The sequence below is a fragment of the Heterocephalus glaber genome, unplaced genomic scaffold (assembly GCF_053883595.1).
Source record: "Heterocephalus glaber isolate CG9 unplaced genomic scaffold, H.glaber_assembly_v1.0 deba00001442, whole genome shotgun sequence".
In the NCBI taxonomy this organism is placed as follows: domain Eukaryota; kingdom Metazoa; phylum Chordata; class Mammalia; order Rodentia; family Bathyergidae; genus Heterocephalus; species Heterocephalus glaber.
The window spans coordinates 50,989,634-51,010,424 of record NW_028258296.1 but is presented as its reverse complement, the minus strand read 5'-3'; the positions used below and the strand labels follow the sequence as shown (position 1 = coordinate 51,010,424).

At 49.3% G+C, this 20,791-nt stretch overlaps 1 protein-coding gene across 3 annotated transcripts in view; it reads left to right on the top strand.

The window, feature by feature from the left end:
* Positions 1-17,908, top strand: part of Igsf3 (immunoglobulin superfamily member 3) — a 90,867-nt gene extending 72,959 nt beyond the window's left edge. For all 3 annotated transcript variants that reach the window (XM_004853811.4, XM_087213313.1, XM_004853809.4), the window contains 4 exons: positions 4,294-4,704; positions 7,785-8,192; positions 12,583-13,074; positions 14,879-17,908. In XM_004853811.4, the coding sequence (XP_004853868.1) occupies positions 4,294-4,704; positions 7,785-8,192; positions 12,583-13,074; positions 14,879-15,129 (1,562 nt within the window). In that variant the 3' untranslated portion in view covers positions 15,130-17,908. The remainder of the gene's footprint in view (positions 1-4,293; positions 4,705-7,784; positions 8,193-12,582; positions 13,075-14,878) is intronic.
* Positions 17,909-20,791: the final 2,883 nt, after the last annotated feature.

The window sequence follows — 20,791 nt, the reverse complement described above, 5'->3', positions numbered from 1 at the left end:
CTGCCCTCTCCTCCCACTTCTGCACACAAACTGCCATCTCCGGACTTCCTGGTGACCATGTCACCCCCACACCAGTGGCTTCTCAAACTTCAGGATCAGAATTGCTTGGAGGGCCTGAGAACCTGCAGGGGGCTGGGCCTCACCCCTGGCATTTTTGACCTAGTAGGTTCTAGCAAGTGTCCATAGAATCCGTGCTGCAGAGCCACAGATGGTCCCTGAGAGCCTCAGGTGGAGCAGGTCAAGCATAAACACAGGGTCCCTCCAGTCTGGCTAAGCTCAGCTTTCTAACTTCATCTAGCAGGCCCGCCAGCCTGCTCTTTCCTGAGTGCAGGATGGAAGTTGTCACCTCAGCTCTTCCTGTCTGGGTGCCCTCTCGCTTTTCTTTCCTTCTCTACCTGCTCGTTTGTTTCTCAGCACGTAGCTCAGAGGTCATAGCTTCCCTTCTATTTCAGTAAAAATTAATTGTACTTCTTTTAAAAAGATCAATCACATTTTTATTCAGTGACTCATTTATTAACTTATTTAGCTATTATTGGGTCAGAGTCCTTGCCCTTTAGATGCCTAGAATTTTTGCAGGAAGAAGACCTTTAAAAAATTATTTTCAGGGGCTGGTGATGTAGCTCGGTGGTGCCACGCCTACCTGTCAAGCACAAGATCCTGAGTTTGATTCCTGGTACTGGAAAAAAAAAAATGTATCTTCAGTGGAAGTAAACAGGTGCCGGGGTTTAAGGGAATCCTTTATTGATGGAATAAATGTGTTTTGCATAAGAAGAGTACACCCAGAGTAGGACCAGGAGGGTGGTAGGTTGGCTGCTAAGGCATCTGCTCTTCTTTGCTGCTGAGTTCCTCTGGCCTCCTGTCTTCACCTTCATACCACCCTGTCCTGGCTTCTAATGCCACAGCCTTATACTTCCAGATGCAGCCTCTAAGCTATGATCTGAAGCCTGAGAAGGAAACTGCCCTGCTGTAGAAAGAAAGGGACATTCCTGCAAACGATGGGAGTGGCCGAGAAGGCAGTGCTGGCATGCAGTTAGAGCATCGCCTGCCAGCTTCTCTGACCCTTCTTCGTGCCTCTTGACAGATTCTTTTCTTCCCCGTGCTGATTCACTGTTGGGGATTAACCAGCCTTCAGTTCTGAGCATCTTTACTTTCACCTCAGCATTTATTGCCGAAGTCCATTCATTGATGCAGCAAAGTCTCGAGTTTCTCAAGCTTTAAGGGACATCTGAGTCACCTGCGGGTCTTGTTAAAGTGCAGATTCTGACTTAGTGGGCGTAAGCCTGCGTTTCTGACGGACTCACAGCTGATTCCCTGTTGCTGATCTGTGGCAGCACCTTTAGAAGTACGGTTGCCAGTTATGTTCCCCACCTTGAGCTTTGAACTTGGGACCAGGCCCAGAAGCCAAAAAGGAACGAGAGTGGCCAAGATTTACTCAGTGTTTATTGTACACCAGGCTTTGTGCTGAGCTTCCTGTACACTGTTGCTTTTAATCTGCAGAACACTCCTAATGAGCTGGATGCTACTATTACTGTGTTCATTTTGCAAATGGAAACACCTTTGGTCTTGGAGTCAGCTGTGCTCACCAGCTGTGAGGTGAGGCGAGGCACACGCGGTGGCAGGGCACCTGAGTGTTTCCTAATTAGCCACAGCACCTTAGGTCCCCCTGGCTCCAGGAACGGTCCTCCTGCCCTCCAGACATGGAAGGAAGCTCAGAGAGTGGCCTCAGACTTGACCTCTTGCCCACCTGTCAGGCATGTGCCACATTTTAAAAGTGCCTCTTTTTCAAGCTTCTCAACACTTCACAATATTTTGACATGGGAAGGGGAAAAAAAATGGAAATGCTTTGAAATATTTCTCTTCCTTGAGTTCTCATTCTCAGGCCATGTGACTGAATTGCAGTTGAGTCATAGGATTCCAGTTTAACATATGCAGTTACTATAGCAATTGAGGTTTCCTTAGTAACAGTTGCAAAAATAATCTGGCCCCAATTAATAATACATTTTAAAGCTCTTTCTACCCGATACTGAGCAACCCAGTTTTTTTTGGCCAAAACCCATGTAATTCAGGTGGTGTCATTTGCACTGATAGAGATACCATTTGCATGTGGTGAATTGGGTTGGAAAAGAATGAAAAGGGAGCGATGGTTTCAAGGGTGATAGGAATCAACTCAGAAAAGTTGACTGCCAAGCTAATGTGAGTCCGGTTTCCAAGGCTTGGGAACCAACTTCATGGCAAACCCTGCCTGGGTTCCCAGCATGCACTGCAGGAGTTTCTGCCTTTGAAAAAGGGAGAAGGGAGAAGATGAGGCTTGTTAACAAAGAAGATGATAACAGAGGGATTAGAGTTTCTCTTCATTTGGTGCCTGGCGTGTTCTCCCTGGTTTGAGAAGGTCTGCAGTGTGTGAGTTGGGCGATCCTTCATGAAGAGAAAGTCTCACTTTGGGAGCTGTGTCCTCAGATGGTCTTCAGTAATGGCTCTGGGTATGGGCCGTGCCTTAGCTTGCCAAAGCTCAAAGCCTTTGGGAACCTTTGTCTGTGCAGTGCCAGGAGGATTGAGTGGCAGCCTGTGGCTTTCAAAAGTCTGGATTCCTTGACATCTGGGATTCGACCCTGGGTGTTGACTTTGCAGGCCTGGAACTGGCTGGCCACGGACCCTAGGGTTGTGAGCGGACAGCTCCGTCGTTCCTGAGTCTGGATGCAGTTTCTGCTCCTGCAGCTGAACTGGACCTTCAGAAACCAGAGATTACTCCACAGGGTGCTGGAGGCCAGGCAGGGCAGGGCCTCCGCAGGAAGCCCAGGCTGCTCATCCTGTGTGAGGTCCATGCCTCGCCCTGGGTTTTTCTCTCACCTGGCAAGTGGCCAGAACTTGAAGTGTAAAGAGCAGAGTGGGAGCTGAATGATGTTTTCACTGTCGGTGCCCTAAGAGAAACTTACAGTTATTTATTTTTCCTTTTTTTCCTTCAGTTTTCAGAAGGGGGGAGGAGGGTAGATAAGGGAAAGCAGAGCCAAGAGTAATAATGATAGAGTGAGTAGGCTCTCCCGTTGCCTCAGTAAGACATATTTTATTAGACCTTGGCTTCTTGCCACTTTAAAGGTGAACGTGGTCAGTAATTAGCAGCTAGGCCAACACCCTGGAGTCTGTGCTCCCTGCTGTTCGAGAACAGGATGGTGAGGGAAAGGGAACGTGGAATCGGCTCTGTTCTGTCACGTAGTTCCTCACTTGTCACCATTTCCGAAGGCTCCCCCAGGCCTGAAGTCCCACCCCAGCATCTTCTAACACCTGCTGCCGTATTCTCCGGCCCTCATTGGTTCACCCACTCACACACACTCTTCTGCAAATGCTGAGGAAGCCCTGTCCAAAGCCCGGGTTCTGTGCTCGGCTCTGGGAAGGTGGCGTGAGAACAGGCACTAGAGGAAGCTCCACTGGGCTGGGTCTCTGTCCTGTTCTTCAGCACATCCCTAGCACCCCGAAGCCTGTGGGAGACAGGGTGGGCGCCCAGGAAAACTGGTTGAGTGGAATATGGTTGATCTTGGTTCTCAGGACCTCCCAGTCTAGGGAAGAAGAAAGATCTAAGGAAAAACAGCCTGTGGTCTGAGGAAACAGCCAGGGTGCTGAGGAAGGGCATCTAGTCCTAGGGGACGGGAAGGAGGGATGGGAAGATGCATGAAGGGTCGGTGGGGGAGGTGGCAGAGGATGCAGGTGAGATCACAGCGAGGACAGAGGCCAAGCTTATGGGGAGCTGCCTGGGGGCCAGTTGTGGGAGATGAGTGAGGACACGTGGGCAGGGGTCAGGTCCTGAAAGGCCTTTTTTGTTTGTTTTTGTTTCTTTGAGACAGGGTCTCACTATACAGTTCAGGCTGGCCTCAAACTCACTATGTAGCCCAGGCTGGCCTTGAACTCAAGGCAATCCTCCTGCTCAGCCTCCCAGTGCTAGAATCACAGGCATGTGCCACCACATCTGGCCTGGCGGGCCTTTTTGCTGGGAAAATGAATTTTTTCCTTTAGAATCTGGATAGTTGGGAGCTGTTAAGCATTTTATACAGGGACAGGATATGAGCAGGCCTTGAGTGGCAAGGAGAGCTGGCAGGGGACAGGGTGAGATGGGGAGGAAGGGCCTAATCCTGGGGTGTGGCAAGGAGGAAGCAGCTGGAGGGGAGGAAGCCCATTAATGGTAGGTGCTGTGGGAGTGGTGCTGGACTGAGTCAGGCTCCGAGCCTGGAAGCGAGGTCTGGAAGGGGCCGCACTCCAGGAGTGTGTGGCAGTTCTTCTGAACCATTTCCCATCCTTCCACAGTGACCAAGCTGCAGGTGAGCAAATCGAAGAGAACCCTCACGCTGGTGGAAAACAGGCCCATTCAGCTGAACTGCTCGGTCAAGTCGCAGACCAGCCAGAACTCGCACTTCGCCGTGCTCTGGTACGTGCACAAGCCCTCCGACGCTGACGGGAAGCTCATCCTGAAAACCACGCACAGCTCAGCCTTCGAGTACGGCACCTACGCCGAGGAGGAGGGCCTGAGGTCCCGGCTGCAGTTTGAGCGGCACGTGGCTGGGGGCCTGTTCAGCCTTACAGTCCAGAGAGCCGAGGTCAGTGACAGCGGCAGCTACTACTGCCACGTGGAGGAGTGGCTGCTCAGCCCCAACTACGCCTGGTATAAATTGGCAGAAGAGGTCTCGGGCCGCACGGAAGTCACCGTGAAGCAACCAGGTAGGGCCAGAGGGTTTCCTGCAGAGACTGCATGGAACTGGGCGGACTCCGTGGGGCCCACTGGTGGGGCTGTCTGCAAGGTGCATCATCTGGGTGCCCCTGGGATCCTTCCTCTCTACCCACAGTGGGCCCGGATGTGGGTGCAAGCTCATAGAGACCCTTGACTATTCTTAGGGACACTGTCTGCCCCAGGGATACTCAGGGGCAGCTGTGGTTAGCAAAGTGTGACAAGGCAAGAGTTCTCGGCAGCTCCTGCTTCTCTTTCTGGGTTTGTGGTTTGCACCCTGGGTCTCAGGCTGGCACCAGCTCCACACCCAGCATTCCTTCCCAGAAGCATTTGCTACTTCTGTCTGCCTGCCTTTCTTCCTTGACCTCACAGACCATCCTAGACCAGCCCTTCCTGTTCCCACACTGATTTGACCCTTGGGCTTTCTCAGACTCCAGCAGGGAGCCCTCGGCCTGGCCCCCAACAGGGGCACCTGTCCTCTGGGAATGGGTGCAGGAGGAAGGGCTGGTAACCCCTGCAGTCCTTTGTGCAGCAGCCTTCACTGTGGGAAAGTGTCTCCCTGTGATTTCCCTTGCAGCTTATAGATCTGCCCCCGGAACAACCCAAGGTCATTTCCTTCCAGCCACACACAGGCTGTGCCCTCTTAGTCCCTCCTCTCTTCGTTAAGGAGCTCTGCTCTTCCTAGGTGGTGAGGCCGCAGGGCCCTCTCTGTCCCTTCTCCCCACATGTCCTGCTTTTGGCCTACTGAAGGGCTGTGGGGCTTCAGCATCTGGCCACCCACGTCTGTCTCCATGCCTGTGTTCACGCTGTCCTCTGCCTGCAGTGCAGCTTTTCTGCCACTTCTGCCTTCTTCATCCATCCCTGAAACTTCACTCGTAGCACTTCCAGGAAGTCTACCCTGATTTCTCCCATATCACTAGGGAACTTCTATAAAATGCAACGCAGTAATTATCTCTGCTTCTTCTGCACTGCACAGCAAGCCCCATGAGAACAGGGCTGTGTCTTTATTCCTCAGCCCTTGGCATGGCACCCTTGGTAAATTCTGGCTGAATAAGGAATAGATGGCTGCTTTCCTGCACACCACAGGGCCTTGTACTTACTGTCCTCCCAGCCCGGAGCATCCCGGCCATAGATACTTATTTATCTCATTCTTCCTCTGAGGGGTGTTCTTAGCTCATGTGAACTTAAATGGTACCCCGGCCTTCCCCCTTCCTCACACCCTTCATGGTTGATATCAGCACCCGGCACTGTTCATTTACTTATTCATATGTCAGTAATTCTGAAGCACTTACTCATGTTTATACTTAGAATCACTTATCAGCTAGTATATTACTTATTCATTATTTAAGTATCCAAGTATACACATAAATTTGTTGTCTGCCTCTCCCATGAGAATTAAAGCTCCCTATACGATCACAGGGACTTGATTTTCTTCCCCATTGCTTGACTCCCACGAAGCCTCAATAAACATTATTCAGGAAACCAGTAGGACGGGGTGCAGATTCCAGATGTGCCTGCCCTGGGCTGGATGCAGTGGGACATTCCTCTCCTGTTCCGGAGCCCAGCACGTGTGCTGGGACCCTCACTGGTAGCACAGTGACATTTTCTGCTGGCTCTGCTCCTGGTGCGCCAGACAGGAAGCCCCACTTTGGAGTGGCCCCTGCAGGTGTTTCAGTGTCCCGAGTCCTGACTGCCAGTCAGTCCCTGGGGCTTTTGAAAACAGGGTCAGCACCCTTCTCCTGGATCCTGCCCTCTCTGCTCTCGGCCCTTTTTCCCTCCTGGGAGAACATCAACTCCGCCTTGTCCCTCTCCTCTGTGGCCCTCACCACCCTTTTCCTTTCCCCCTTTGCTGTGAAACCAAGATTCTCTCGGTGGGTCCTGAATCCATTCAGGAGACTTCCCCATCCGAGGCTGCAGTCGAGCCAAGTGAGAAAGTACGAAAACATTGGAAGGGTCCCTGTCAGCACATGAGTGACATCGGTGTCGCTGTGAATTTTAACACAGTGAACAGAAAACTCAACAAGGCGCTGATTCAGATGGCTTCCCCCTTTCCAGCTGAGATCTGTGCTTCATTCTGGTTTTTTTTTTTCTCTACTTCTGATTTAAAAAAAAAAAAAAACAATTTCTCTCTGATGAGGAAACATACACTTACACAAAAGAAGCCGATACAAAGAACTCCAAAATGAAAAATATAATGACCTTCCAATGCAGAGATAACCAGAGTTCACATCTTCTTATATGTGTGTTTTGAGGAGTTTAGTTATTTAAAATGTATTTTCTGGGTTTTAAAAAAATATTTTAATTACAATAGTAATCCTGAGCAAAACATTCAGACGGTATAAAATATAGAGAATAAAGGGAAAGTGCCCAGTTCCCCCTCTCCGATGTGGCCCAGGGCTGTCTCCCTGAGGTGCTCCTATGTGCTGACAGTGTCAGGGCTTTCGGATCCCCGGGTCCAGACGGCCTCCCTAGGGCTCTTTGTGACATCACAAGGCTGCCAGAGTCTTGTTTTCAGACTGTCCGGCTCCCTCAGTGTCAGTCTTTTCCTTACGAGGTCAGGTCAGTCCTCTTCCTACCATGAGAGGAACTGATCCTGGCACGCACACGAGCTCACCAGCCTGGGGCTCCTCGGCAGTCCTTTGTGGTCACCAGCCCAGCATATTCCAGCTGCATGCGGTCAGTTTTCAGCTTATTCTTGCCGTGAGACAGGCTCTCACCCTGCCCTTGCCTGCTCCTTCCTGGTCGCCCCCTCAGCCAGCCGTGTGCTCCGTGATCTTCATCCCCAGGAAGTGTAGCCTTCCTTGGCTGGTGTTCATCTTCCCTCAAGCACCCGAACTGTGAGGGTGACGGGCTGGGGACAGCTGCCACTCTAGTGCTAGACTCCCTGAAGCTCAGGCACTCGCACACGTGACCCGGAGTGCCTCATATTTAGGGGGCCACGTCTGAGCAGTGTGTCTATAGCTGAGTCTTTGCTGCCCCTGTACTTGGAAAGTACCCATTCACCTCCCCTCAGAAAGCCACATGCAAGCCGCTGTGGTCACATGGTGACATCTCTCCCCTTGCTGTCTTCCAGACAGCCGCCTGAGGCTCAGCCAAGCCCAGGGGAACCTGTCCGTTCTGGAGACCCGGCAGGTGCAGCTGGAGTGTGTGGTCCTGAACCGCACCAGCGTGACCTCGCAGCTCCTGGTGGAATGGTTCGTGTGGAAGCCTAACCACCCGGAACGCGAGACAGTGGCTCACCTGAGCCGTGAGGCCACCTTCCACTATGGAGAGCAGGCAGCCAAAAACCACCTGCAGGGGCGGCTACACCTGGAGAGCCCCTCGCCCGGCGTGTACCGGCTCTTCATCCAGAACGCGGCTGTGCAGGACAGTGGCACCTACAGCTGCCGCGTGGAGGAGTGGCTGCCCAGCCCCGGCGGCCTGTGGTATAAACGGGCAGAGGACACCGCTGGGTCCACCACAGTGACAGTCATGCGACCAGGTGAGGCTCAAGTCCCCGTCCTCTCCCTCTGGGGTTTCCACTTTAAGTATGATATTTTATGTGCTGAATAAAATTAGTGTATCTTTTGCAGGTGAATATATGTGTTTAACGTTTTACATTAATATTAAAAATGATCTCAGGTGTTTTTTTTTCTTCCTCCCTGAGAATGGAAGATTGCTCATCTGGCCTTGGCCTAAAGTGATTTGATTTCTTAATTAGAACAATTAATTTTTATAGAGGATAGAATATTTTCTTTTTAAAGACTATACCTAGATTCGGACAGGTGGTTGATATGAAAAATAAAAGTCTTGAAGCAGTAGCCATATGGTTCAAAAGTCAAGCTGGTGAATTTTCAGAGGAAAAGAGTTGATTCTTTAAATAGAAAGCAATTAAGTGTGTGTAGCTACCACTCTCTCGCTTCCTAATAATTTTATTGGTACTAATGACTATTCTGTGTGGCCTTTTGCTTTTCCTGTCTCTGGTGCTGCTTCTAAAGCACCTTAAATGGGTATAATTACTGGTGTAATTGTTGTCACACATTTGAACACATAAGCCACGAGGTGCAGATTCCCTGTGTCTTTTGTGACATCCCAGTATCATTCCTCCGGATCAAAACAAAAAACCGATAGTTCCCACAAGGACATGGAGCAGAGCTGAATTTGTGACTGCCATCCGTCTGAAGGTCTATCTTGTTTGTGTGGTCAAGACTGCTGGGAGTTTCCGTCATGTGTCATGTTTAGGTTGAGCTGCTCTCCTCATTGGTAGCAGCATGGAGCATCTGTGTTGCACCGTGCCCCATACGTCACGGAACATGCTTCAGGGAGGTGAATATATCCTGTGTTATAGGGCTTATTCACTTGGCTGTGTCTTACTTAAACTGGAGGGGAAATCACCTCCACATTGAATTACTCATATTTTCCCCAGGGGCTTTATTTATATGTACAGTTTTCTGCCTAGAGATTTCTGCTTGTCTTTTCCTGAAAGTAAAACTAGAGAATGGCAGCTGAATACTCTCCTCCCTGATCTCATCCAGACTGAGGCCCCTTGGTAGGAGGAGACAGATGGCTATGGAGTACCAGCTACATCCCCGTGGCAGTTAGGAGATGTAGGTTCAGTCCTCCTAACAATCCCGATCAGTGAGTTTTACTAACAAGGGCAATAAAGCCTAAAGGGAGTTGCTACACAGCCAGGAAGATCAGGGAAAGTGGTCATCTGTGTTTCCCTCCTGCCACACCACATTCTCCCAGTGTGGCCCGTGAACCTCTGACCCTGCAAAGTGCCAGCCTAGATCTGCCTTGCTTTCTCCCGTCCATCTGCCCCTGCTTGTATACTTTGCACCGATTGCAGAACATATTGAAAACAGGAAAGGTTGGTTTTGAAAAATTACCTATAATCTCACTACCTACAGATATCTACTGTGAGTAATTTGGTGTGTGTTTTTAATCTTTGCCTCATGTCTTATTCCCCCTTGTCTCCTGCTCTGGCAAAGTCAAGATCTCACTGTTTTATGCATTATTTTTTTTTACTCATTATTCTTTTGTGATCATTTTTCCATGTCAGTGAAATCATTTGATGACCATCATTTTTACTGGTTGTATAATAGTCACGATGCAGGTGTTCTTCAAAGATTTTTTTTTTTTTGAGTGATAAGCTGAGTATGTAGAAGATCTGAACTAATGTGACCAAGAGTTATGTTAAGAGAATAGGTACTCTTTTGCGTCGGTAGCATTCACTACACTGTGAAGGGTTTGAAATGAAGGGCTCCTGCCTCACTGAGATCATACCTGGATAGATGAGTAGTTGTACTTGGCTCCCTACAAGGGAAGAGAGAACCACATTTCTCATACACAGACCAGGAGGCTAAGGCCAAATTAATAGCCTGGAAGCAGTGGGCGTGAAGTAAAGGGGACAGGGCTGAGAAGCACTTCTCTTTTGTGTCTTATCCTCGGAAAAAGAAAGGGTTGAAATCAGAACAGAGAGGAGGGTTGGCCTATTCTAGAAGGGGCAAACACAGGGAAACACACGGGTAGAGAATTGTGTTGGAGGAGGGAGCGTGTAGGCAGGTGGGAATTAACTTCGTGCAGAAACAGTTACTCTGAGTCACTAATGCGTACGAGATGTTACAGGGGCCAGAACACCTCGTGTTAGAAGAGAAGAAAGCAAAGGGAGAAGAGGTGGGGAAGGGGACCTGAGGGAACGAAATGCTTGATGGTCTCCGACCCATCTGGCCACCTTGCCGTGATGGGCTCCATCGAATGTTTGCCAGGGCCATTCCTGTGATACACACCGGTCACCGGGAGCCTGGCAATGCTGTACTGATTGCTGGCAGAGAAGCTCCTAGGCTGCCCCTAGGCCAGGGCACAGGTCTCTCTGCTGGCTGTGGCTTTACACTTGGGCTATGCTGTAGGGAAAGACAAGCGTGAGTTTTGAGATTCTGAGTCACCTGCAGCCGGTTTGATAACCTCCATCCTGCCCTGTGCCGTCCTGAAGCACAGCCTCTAACTGAGAGCTGGGCTGGTGCTCTGCCCCTGTCCCTTGTACCAGTTACTGGACTTTCCCATTCCTGCAGTGCACAGTGAGAGTCCAGGTGAGCCAGCCAGGAAGGGGGGCTCTAGAGGGCTTGGCACAACCCCCCAGAAGCAGCGGGAACCCCGGGTTTGTGTTCACCTATGGGCGATGTTGAGCCAGTCCATTGAAAGCCCAGGACAGTACTTGGGAAATGCTCCCTTTGGTCTCCATCCGAGTGGAATCTGATTTGGTGTGTCTGCTTCTGCTAATGTCATCAGCATCTCAGGTGAGCATTTCGCACACTGAGCAAAGGGAAGCCTTTCAGGAGCAGGGGAGTGAGTTGTTGGTTTAGAACCTAACGCAGTGAGCCAAAGGAAAAGGAAAACAAGGCAGCGAAGACCCTAAGATGGGAGGCTGTCTGGTGGTGTCTGTGGGCTGTGACTCGCTCTCGTGGGCCCTCTCCTGTGGCGATTCTGTGTCTCCAGCCTAAGCCGGGGTCATACGTCTGTGTGTTCCCTCCTGAGAAGAGGGAGAGGTCCTCTGGGGCCCGTGGTCTGTCATTCGGCTTCAGTCTTTGGGCAGAGTATTTACTTCGTTGGGTTCACTGTGGCTCAGGCAATAAGCTAAGTGCACACAGTTTAAATTCAACAACAGCTCCTGAGTGGATATATTCACTTCCTGGGGTTGCTATAACAAATTACCATGCACTGGGTCGTACCATCAAAAAGAAATGTGTTCTCTCACAGCCCTGTAGGCAGCAGGCCACAGTGAGGGGATCAGCACAGCCGTGTTCCCGGAGGCTCTAGGGAAGAATCTTCTCTGGCCTCTCCAGCTCCTGGTAGCCTAGGCATCTGGGGCGCATGCATTGGATCCCTCCCGTGTGTGCCTCTCTGTCGTATGGCCTTCTTAGCTTTGTGTGCCCTCCCTTTTGATAAGGACCCCAGTTCTCTTAGTGCGCTCGGCTCTCAGAATACTTCAGCCTCGGTAGCTTATACAGCAGACACTTCCCACAGTCCTGGATGCTGGAACCTGAGCCCAGGGTGCCAGCATGCTGCGGTCCAGGTGGTGCCCTCTTTCTGGCTGGCAGATGGTGCCTTCTCACTGTGTCTTCACATAGCCTCGAATGTGTGTGCCCAGAGAGAAAGGGGAATGGAGGGAGGAAGAGAAAAAGAGATTTCTTTTACTTCTTATGGACACCATTCCTACTAGATTAGGGTCCAACCCTTATGACTTCATTTAACTGAAATTACCTTCTCAAAATCCCTGTGTTCAAATGTAATCATGCTGGGGGCAGTGGCTGCAATATATGAATTGGTTGGAGGGGGACACACTTCAATCCCTAACCCCAGCCATTGGATTTAGGGTCTACCCCAATCCAGGATGGCCTTATCTAGATAATTCATCTGTAAAGAATCTCTTTCCAAATATGGTCACCTCCTCAGAGTCTAAGTGGACATGAGTTTTGAGGAGATACTGTTCAACCACTATAAGCAGTTCTTTGGAAATTAAATGTCCCTTCCTCCCTTCATTCCAACCAAAAGCCACATTACCAGCTTCTTCTGAATTCTTCCACAGATATTTGATGCAAATGTAGAAAGATATGCATGTCAGAATAAAATATGTTCCGTGTTCTAACAGTTTTTCCAGACCCTCTTTCCACATTTCTGCACATAGCTCAGCCTCTTTGCCTTTCCAGTAGGGCAGTGGTGGCAAACCTATGGCATGTGGGCCGCAGCCAGCTGTTTATCATCGAAATCTCTAGAAGGTTCGTGGTCACTGCCATAGGACATAGTAGTCTTGTGCAGGGTGCTATACAGCATAATGTAGTTAGCAATGGGCATTTAATGTGTGTCTTCCTCCTTTGCTCCTTGTCTTTCCCCAGACGCTGCCCTCCAGGTGGACACTGTGGTCCCCAATGCCACCGTGTCTGAGAAGGCCGCCTTTCAGCTGGACTGCAGCATCGTGTCCCGCTCCAGCCAGGACTCCCGCTTTGCTGTGGCCTGGTATTCCCTAAGGACTAAAGCTGGAGGGAAAAGGGACAGCCTCGGCCCAGACGAGCAAGAGAAGGAAAAGGGGGAGGAAGAGGACGAGGATGAGGATGAGCAGGAGGAGGAGGACTCAGCAGACCGGACGGTCCTGCTAAGCGTGGGCCCAGATGCTGTCTTCGGCCCGGAGGGCAGCCCCTGGGAGGGCAGACTCCGCTTCCAGAGGCTCTCACCTCTGCTCTACCGGCTCACAGTGCTGCAGGCGAGCCCCCACGACACAGGCAACTACTCCTGCCACGTGGAGGAGTGGCTGCCAAGCCCTCAGAAGGAATGGTACCGGCTGACAGAGGAGGAGTCCGCCCCCATTGGCATCCGTGTCCTGGACACAGGTGGGTTTCCCCAAGTACAAAGGAAGGCTGTCGCTGGTGCTTCTACTTTGTCTGAAGCATAAGTGCAGAGCTTGATGAAATAAGCTAATAAGCACTCTTCATGGTCATGAGCATTTATTAGTAGTGTTTGAGATGTGGTAGGATTTCACATACTTGTCCATGTCACAGACCCTTGATTGCTCATGGGAAAAAAGAGGGGCATAGAACGTAAAGCGATAATACACCATATAGTCCTTATAATAAATAAACTGGATGGTCCACCAGACTATTTCAGTAAGATTTCAAGGTGTAAGTATGTTGTTAGATGTTACTTCACTACATTTCAGAATACTGAACCTAGTTTCTCTTCAGTGAACTACCAAGTGTCTCAGACTGCTAAGAGGAAAAACATGAAGCTTGTGTATCATTCTTTTTCTCGGGTTTTCAGGTCACTTTAATTTTGGAGGATGACTGGAAAGTGTAGGTGGATTTTGCATGCTCAGTGGGGAGGACCAGTTTGGAAGAACAATAATGTTAACAGGAGAGCTGGGAGAGGTGTAGCAGCAGAATATTCCACAGTGCAGAGTTCACAGGTGTAGATGACTTGGACCTGAAAGGAGACTGGAGGGAATACCTGCAGCCTGAATTATTTGTTCTAGCAAGGCACTGTTTTCTATTGTATCTCCATCATAATGTGGAATAATCCGACTGAAAATAGTGTTTACTATTGTAGAATGAACTTGTATGACAGATACCAAAAATTTACTAGAATTTTGATCTTCCTCTCAGTCAAAACATTTTACCCCATAATCTTGTTTTAAGTTTTGTGAGCTCTTTCTTTGCTTTGCTTTGCTCACCTCCTGTTAACATTCTGTGAAATGGCACTTAGATTTTGTAGGTCAGAAGTCGTTAACCATCAGCAATGTCATATACTTGGCAATCCAGTAAGTGTACATGTGCGTTAACTTTTTAAAATAATGCTGAGGAACAGCAGCTCTGCAAGGGAAGGGAAAGCAGAAAAAGCCTAAAGCACGCTTAGAATGCATAACATTCATTCATGAACAATCTTCTGAATAACTCAGCATCCCAAAGTAAAAGCGAAGGTGTTTAGACCACGTGTTATCTACCTGCTGTGGGCATCTAGAGTTACTAAGCTTTATAGAGCATGGAGATCATCCAGCAGCCTTATTTTACAGAGAAAATGTAGACTTTGAGAGGCCAGGCCCCTGCTGAGTCTGATGAGCTATTGAGTACCCCTCAACTTGGGTGTTGGGGCGCCTGGATTCATTCTTTTCCCTATCTGGCTGTAATTGTGCTCTGTGCACTTACAGACACACTGGCCGTTGTCAACTGTCTGTAATGACGTTGTAATTGATAATGTTAAACAAGCAGGCAGCATTTCTGGTATGACTGTTCTCAGAATCTGGCAGGAAGGGAACATATTAGACTTCCTAAGAAGGAAGTGTGGAGCAGAACTAAGCTCGAAGGGACATGTAAACTGTAACCACAAAAGAGGTTCAGACTAAACAGGAGTCAGACTCCTTACTGTCCTAGTCTCAGTCTGTAAGCTCCACTTTATTATGTGGCTTTCCAAGCAGAAACAGTGGATCTCAGTGGAAAACGGAAGCATTGCATTGCTTGGGCTTAGAGCTGCCAACTGGAAGAGGTGATGACGTGAGAAAGGGAATTCAAAGATAGCAGGGAAAAGGCAGGGCGGGGCAGGTATGGGGGTCTCCAGCAGCTTCTGTCATGTCAGGCAAGGTCTTCAGGGACAGTGTGGACGGTCGAGCTCACCTCACTGTCATGTTGCCCGTATCCCTCACAGGCTCTACCCTCCAGTCGCTCATCTGCTCCAACGACGCGCTTTTCTACTTCGTCTTCTTCTACCCTTTCCCCATCTTCGGTATCCTCATCATCACCATCCTGCTGGTGCGCTTCAAAAGCCGGAACTCCAGCAAGAACTCTGACGGAAAGAATGGGGTGCCCCTGCTGTGGATCAAAGAGCCGCACCTCAACTACTCCCCCACTTGCCTGGAGCCCCCAGTGCTCAGCATCCACCCGGGCGCCATAGACTAAGGAGTGTCCCAGCAGACGTTGGCCATGGAGAAACTGAGGCTCCCCTCACTGCCTCTTGCTCTGTGATTGGACAGTCCACAGCACCCAAAGGTTCAGATGCCCATGCAGAAAACTGTCCGGCTTGGAGAGTGCTCTCAGCTCCCGGTCATCACAGAGACGGGCTGCCTCCAGGCAGCAGTCTTGGTTGGTTAGCTCTTCGCGCCCAAATGTCGTGATCCTGCCGTTGTAGGTTTCTAGTTTTTGGTTTTGGTAACGTAGTGAGTAGTTCCAGGTGCCACATCTACTCACCGATTTATCTAGTATTCTCAGATAGGTGTTATGAGGTTCTTACTCTTGGTAACATACCCTTTCCAAATCCCTGTGGTTTACCCCTATTGGATTCCATCATTGTTGTAGACGAATTTCACCTACATACAACTGATGGCAAGAGGAAGGATGACTTTATAGCAACAAAGAATCTCTTCCAAGACTTGTTTTTGCACATTTGAAAATGCCACCCTTGGATCAAAATACACCCAAACATTTTTTACTTTCTTAACAAGACTTGAAAAATGTGTGTAGCGTGGGCCCAATTTGTATCTTATCTTTTCCCTCAGCTGGAGTTGTTGGAACCACTTTGTAGTCAAGATGAAAGCATTGAATTTTGCTTCAAAGAACTGCATATGTGCAACAGAAATCCCGCATAACCCCTATTAGGATAGATGGTGCCCAGCCAGCCTATCTGTCAGGGAGGAGAAAACACTTCATCCAATCCTTGCCAAAAAATAAGAAGACTGTCTTGGAGAATGGGTCAAAAGCTCCCGCGCTAACATGGGAAGAGGGCTGCTTTTAGCAGCTACTGGCTTTCTGATTGATCAAAGTCAGTGATTAGAGAAGGGAGTACAAAAAGATTGGCATTGGCTTGATCTGTTCTGCAAGGGCAGTCTCTAACTGCTGGCTGTGAGCAGGTGGCTTTTGTCTGGAGGTGCTTCGTCAGACTCTGGGGGGAAGCGTCCAGTGAGCTGAGCTGAGCATGGGGCGGAGGCAGCCGCTGTAGGTGTCCAGTGCAGGCCGCTGGGTCATACACTTCGAGCAGGGCTTTGAGTGAGGGCTGGCCAGGGCTTCCCAGCACCTGGCATCGGAGAGCCTGGAGGAATAGCTGCCTCCTTGGAGGTGTGAAGTCTACGTTTTTCTTGTTCCTCCCAATGAGATTGTTCTCAGCTATATTGATGTCTTCCTTATTCGCCATTTCTCTCTGCCCAGCTTACCGCCCGGGGAGGTCCAATTACTTGGTGGTCCTCTCCCTTTACCTGGGCCCTGCAGACACCCAGCGCATGTGTTGTCTGTGGGATTTTTCCCCTTCCCTTTCCTGGATCATGTTATGGTTTTAGGTTATTTGATTGTTATTCTGATTTTTAATTTTAATGTCCCAAGGGCCAGATTCACTACACTCTTGGGCCAAGTACTTAGTTTCCCTGGGCATCATCGGTTGCCAGTACTTCCTTTTGATCGCTCTGTGAAGATGTTTTATGTCCTCACTTCTTTATATTTTACTGGCCAAATAGTCCCTCTCCTGTCCCCTAAAACCTACACCTTGAATCCCCAGAGAGATTTGGGAAAAGCTCCCAGGGATTCTGGAGCCAGGTCTAACAGGAGACCCTGCCAGGAAGCTGGGTCCCCAGGACGAACAGACTCCAGAGGAGGCTGCAGGATCTCCCATGACACACGAGGGGGGATCTGTGTCAGGTGTCTGCAGGTTTGTGGGGTGCATGCCGCTCAGTGAGTGTATGCGAGCCGCAGCTCAGCGGGGACCAGATGACTTCTGAGACGCTTCTGGTGCACTTAGCCCGTCAGTCTCTCCTGCCCTTCTCTCCGAAACTCTCCTAAGAGACACGCAGGCCCTGCCACCTTAATCCTTCTGGTGCCTGCCACACTGATTTTCATTTTATGCTGCATCAACATGTTAGAGGTACTGAATTGGCTCAGTCATGACGAAAGAATGTCTGTTGCCCCATTTCATTTCAGGAGGTGTGTTTTCAATGGGAATTTGTCGGCTCCTGATTTTTAGGCTGAGTCAACATGAGAAGACTTGGACTCTGTCTGAAAGGAAAGATGCCAGAGGGCTGGCTGGGGCTAAGACTTCACTTTGAATTGTTTCATAGCAGTAGAAAAGTAGGTGCTGCACCTAATTGAATATGTGAAGCAATTACAGGAGATTTGAAAGGAAACAAGAAACCGAAGCCAGTATTTTAATAATTGCTTTTTCTGTGTATTTTCAGTCCGGCTGGGGGATACCATCAAAGGTTGAGCTTTTTGAGCTTTCTATGAAAAACCCTAGGACCCTCTTTCTTTGGCCATTTCTATGGAAATGTGGATGAATAGTAATGGTGCCCTCCAGTGGCTGTGAGACCTCATTGCATATGGTCTACTGGAGCTTTAGTCTTCTGAATTCAAGCGAGGAAAACTGCCAGACCCTCTAGATTTACTGCCTACAATATTGCATTTATGAAAAACTACACTGTGCTAGGCGCATCCTGGGACACAAATATGACCACACCCTCTTTCACTAGGGTGTTTTCTGTAGCAAGTTTTCATATTCTTTTCAAACAATGGTTTCTCTGCTTTAATTCTTGAAAAAAAAAAAAAAAAAAAAGGAAGATCGGGTGAAAAAACCACCCGTGCATGGTGTAGAGAGAGCTGTTGTTGTTTTCGTTTTTTAAAGGAAAAACTATTTGTAAGATGTTGCACTAAAACGTTTTATATACACTTCAGAGACCTGTAGTAAATTATGTTGACAATACGGCTGTTTTCATTTTCTGAAGTTGGCCCTCCTCCCTGCCCTCGCCTAACCAGACCCTCGCCCCTGCCAAGCTGTGCTATGGGGTCCTGGAGTTCTGCCCCTGGTGTTGGCCTGCTATGCTCAAGGTCCATGAATTGCAGCCTTTATGTCATGCCCCACCCCAGGCGTAAAGGATGCTTTTGTGTAACAGTTCAAAACCAAACCTAACCCCACTTCCCCTTCAAGATCCTTTGCTGCCATCTGCTGAAATGTATTGTAAAATGAACAGACTTCAACTCCGACTGGTGAGACCGTGCTACCCCTGGGTCTGTGAACACACAACACATCGGGAGTCTGCTGGCCAGGTTCAGAATACAGAGTTTATAACCCTGAGGGCTTTTGTTGTTTTTCATTATGGTGGGGAGGGTGCAGTCAGAGGGGACTGATGAGGAGGGAGGCAGGAACTGTGACATCCTTCTTCTAGGCTACCAGGGCTCTACTGTCCTTCTCAAGCCATGTAATACACTGGACCTGGAATGGTCAGCAAGCATTTTCCCAGACTGAGGCAGGTCAGGAGCTGGACCCTGCTGTTCACACCCATCCCCGTTCACCACACTCAAACGCTGCAAGGAGCTCACCACGTGTGCAAATTGAGAAGAGTGTCAGAATGACTTAGGCCATAGTGTGATATGTGGTTGGTGATTCTTTAAAATTCACAGAACATGGAGAGGAACCAGGCCGAAGGTAAAAAACAGAGGCAGTGCTTCCCTTTCCTAAGTCCAAGACGGTTTACCTTGCGCTTTCCTCTGCCCCACAGACCTATTTATTGAATCCTTATCAACTCCTCGCAGCCGCTGGCTCTGCTGTGAGTTTCAAATGTGACTGTTTGTCCCTTGGGTGCCCACCACGGTTCATGCTAAGTCTTAGGTATTATTTTTGCCTAATTTCTTTTCCTCCAAATGTTCTCTTTCTGCCAGAAACTAAATTTTTAGAAAGGAGATAGAGTATGATGAAATAAGATTGCCCCTTTATCCCTTTTTGTGGAAGTCTACCAAGTGTTCATATAAATTAAATGAATGTGTGTCTCCCCGTGAGGTGCACAATGAAAGCGACAGCTTGCATTTATGCAGGGTGAGGGGCAGTATCCTGGGCCCTGTGTCCTGGGATCCCAAAGCTTCTCTGGAGTAGTTCCAAGGGTTTAGAAGAAACTAGAGCCAAGCTCTGGAGAGCGCCAGGCAGGAAGAGTGGTCCCAGGCTGGTGGGCCATCCTTCCTTACCTTCTGATTATCTAGGGTGATGAGAAGATAAAAGTGGGCCTCACAACACCAGTCACAGATTGGAAAATACATCTAGCATGGGCCAGGGATTTAGCTCAGTGGTTTCACTGCCTGCTGCGCAAGTGCAAGGACCCGAGTTCGATACCCGGTACCAAAAAGGAAAGAAAAGAAAAATACATCTAGCAGTCCTTTCTGTGACACCTTCTTAGTACATGAAGGAGCCATTTGGGCTGCCGAACACATTACGGGCAGTCTTTCTGGGCCACTTTTGATTCATAAAGTCAGCTAGACCCGGCACCTGAGTGCTGATGGAAGCGTAGTATTTCTCTTCCTGAAAGCTGGCTCGAGGGTCAAAGGAGAGCCTGACCAAGGAAAGTCTAATGAGCCATTCCTCCCCCAGCGCCTGGAGACCAGGACCTGAGGGTACTTCCCCTGTCTCAGGTAACTGGGCAATCATTAACCCCACCCTGCTTTGAGGGTGTGGCCAGCTCTTGCCAGGCGGTCCAAATGCTGCACAGCTGTCTGTCAGTCTTTATCTCTGTCTCTCAGCCCGTGCCTGTGTCACAGCTCAAGAGTGAAGGCCTTGGACTTGGCTTGCATTGGACTCGCAGTTCTGCCCCTGTGTGGCCCAAGCCATTTACCTTCTCCGAGCCGCTGTTGCCTCATCTGTGAAAACAAGGACATGAGAGATTGATCCAGGTGATGTGTGTAACACAGGGCATGGTGTCTGGTGTGTGCTCAGCAGATTCTTGCTGTTCTGTGGCTTCCCAGCACCAGACCTCTCAGTGGTCCCACAGTGCCTGAAGGTGTCACTTATCCCACCTCCTTTGGAGGTGGCCCGAGTTCCCACCAGTCCAGGGCAGAGGACAAACTTGACTTCTTCACATTTTATGCTACACGTTGCATCTGCCTTGGTTCTCGATATCTAGACAAGAAACATCTTCATGTGGCAGGCTTCCTGGCACAAGACATTAGTCTCAGAAATTTCACTAACAGAGACACGTTCCAGGATTTCGCAGTGGCTTAAGAACTACTTCATGAATTCCTGCGGTACAGTTTAAGCATCTTGAGTGACTGGGTTCTCCACTTGAGCATGATAAAGACCATGGCAATAAATAAGCACATTTCCCCTTCTCACAGGTTGCAACATGCTTTGGTGTCATTTTGGGGGGCAGAGTCCTGCTCACATAAGAAGTAGGAGTTCTCTGACCTCCCTCGGCCAGGCAGGGGCAGCTCTGCTTCAACTCTTCACCTTCTGGGGATGTGGAGAGCTGGTCTTGCTGGAGGACTTTGGCCCAATGTTGGTGTGCTTGGTTATCCCACTTCCTAATACTAGTCTTAATGGTCCCCTTTCTTTTCAATGGTCCCCTTTCTTTTCTTCTAGATCCAGCCACTTCTGAAAAAGCCCCATCTGAGACTTCCTGAGGCTTTAGAGAGACAGCTAAACACAAACCATAACACACAACAGGTTATCTCCCTTCCCTTAGCCCGGCATTCTAAATTCTAGAGTTGCTTCTCTGAATGATTAGGATGTTAACTGCTAAACCACCTTTCTTGCTACAGAACTTAGAACATCTGGTGACCTTCAGTTTGTACCACATTATGTGACACAGTAATGCCCCTTCTT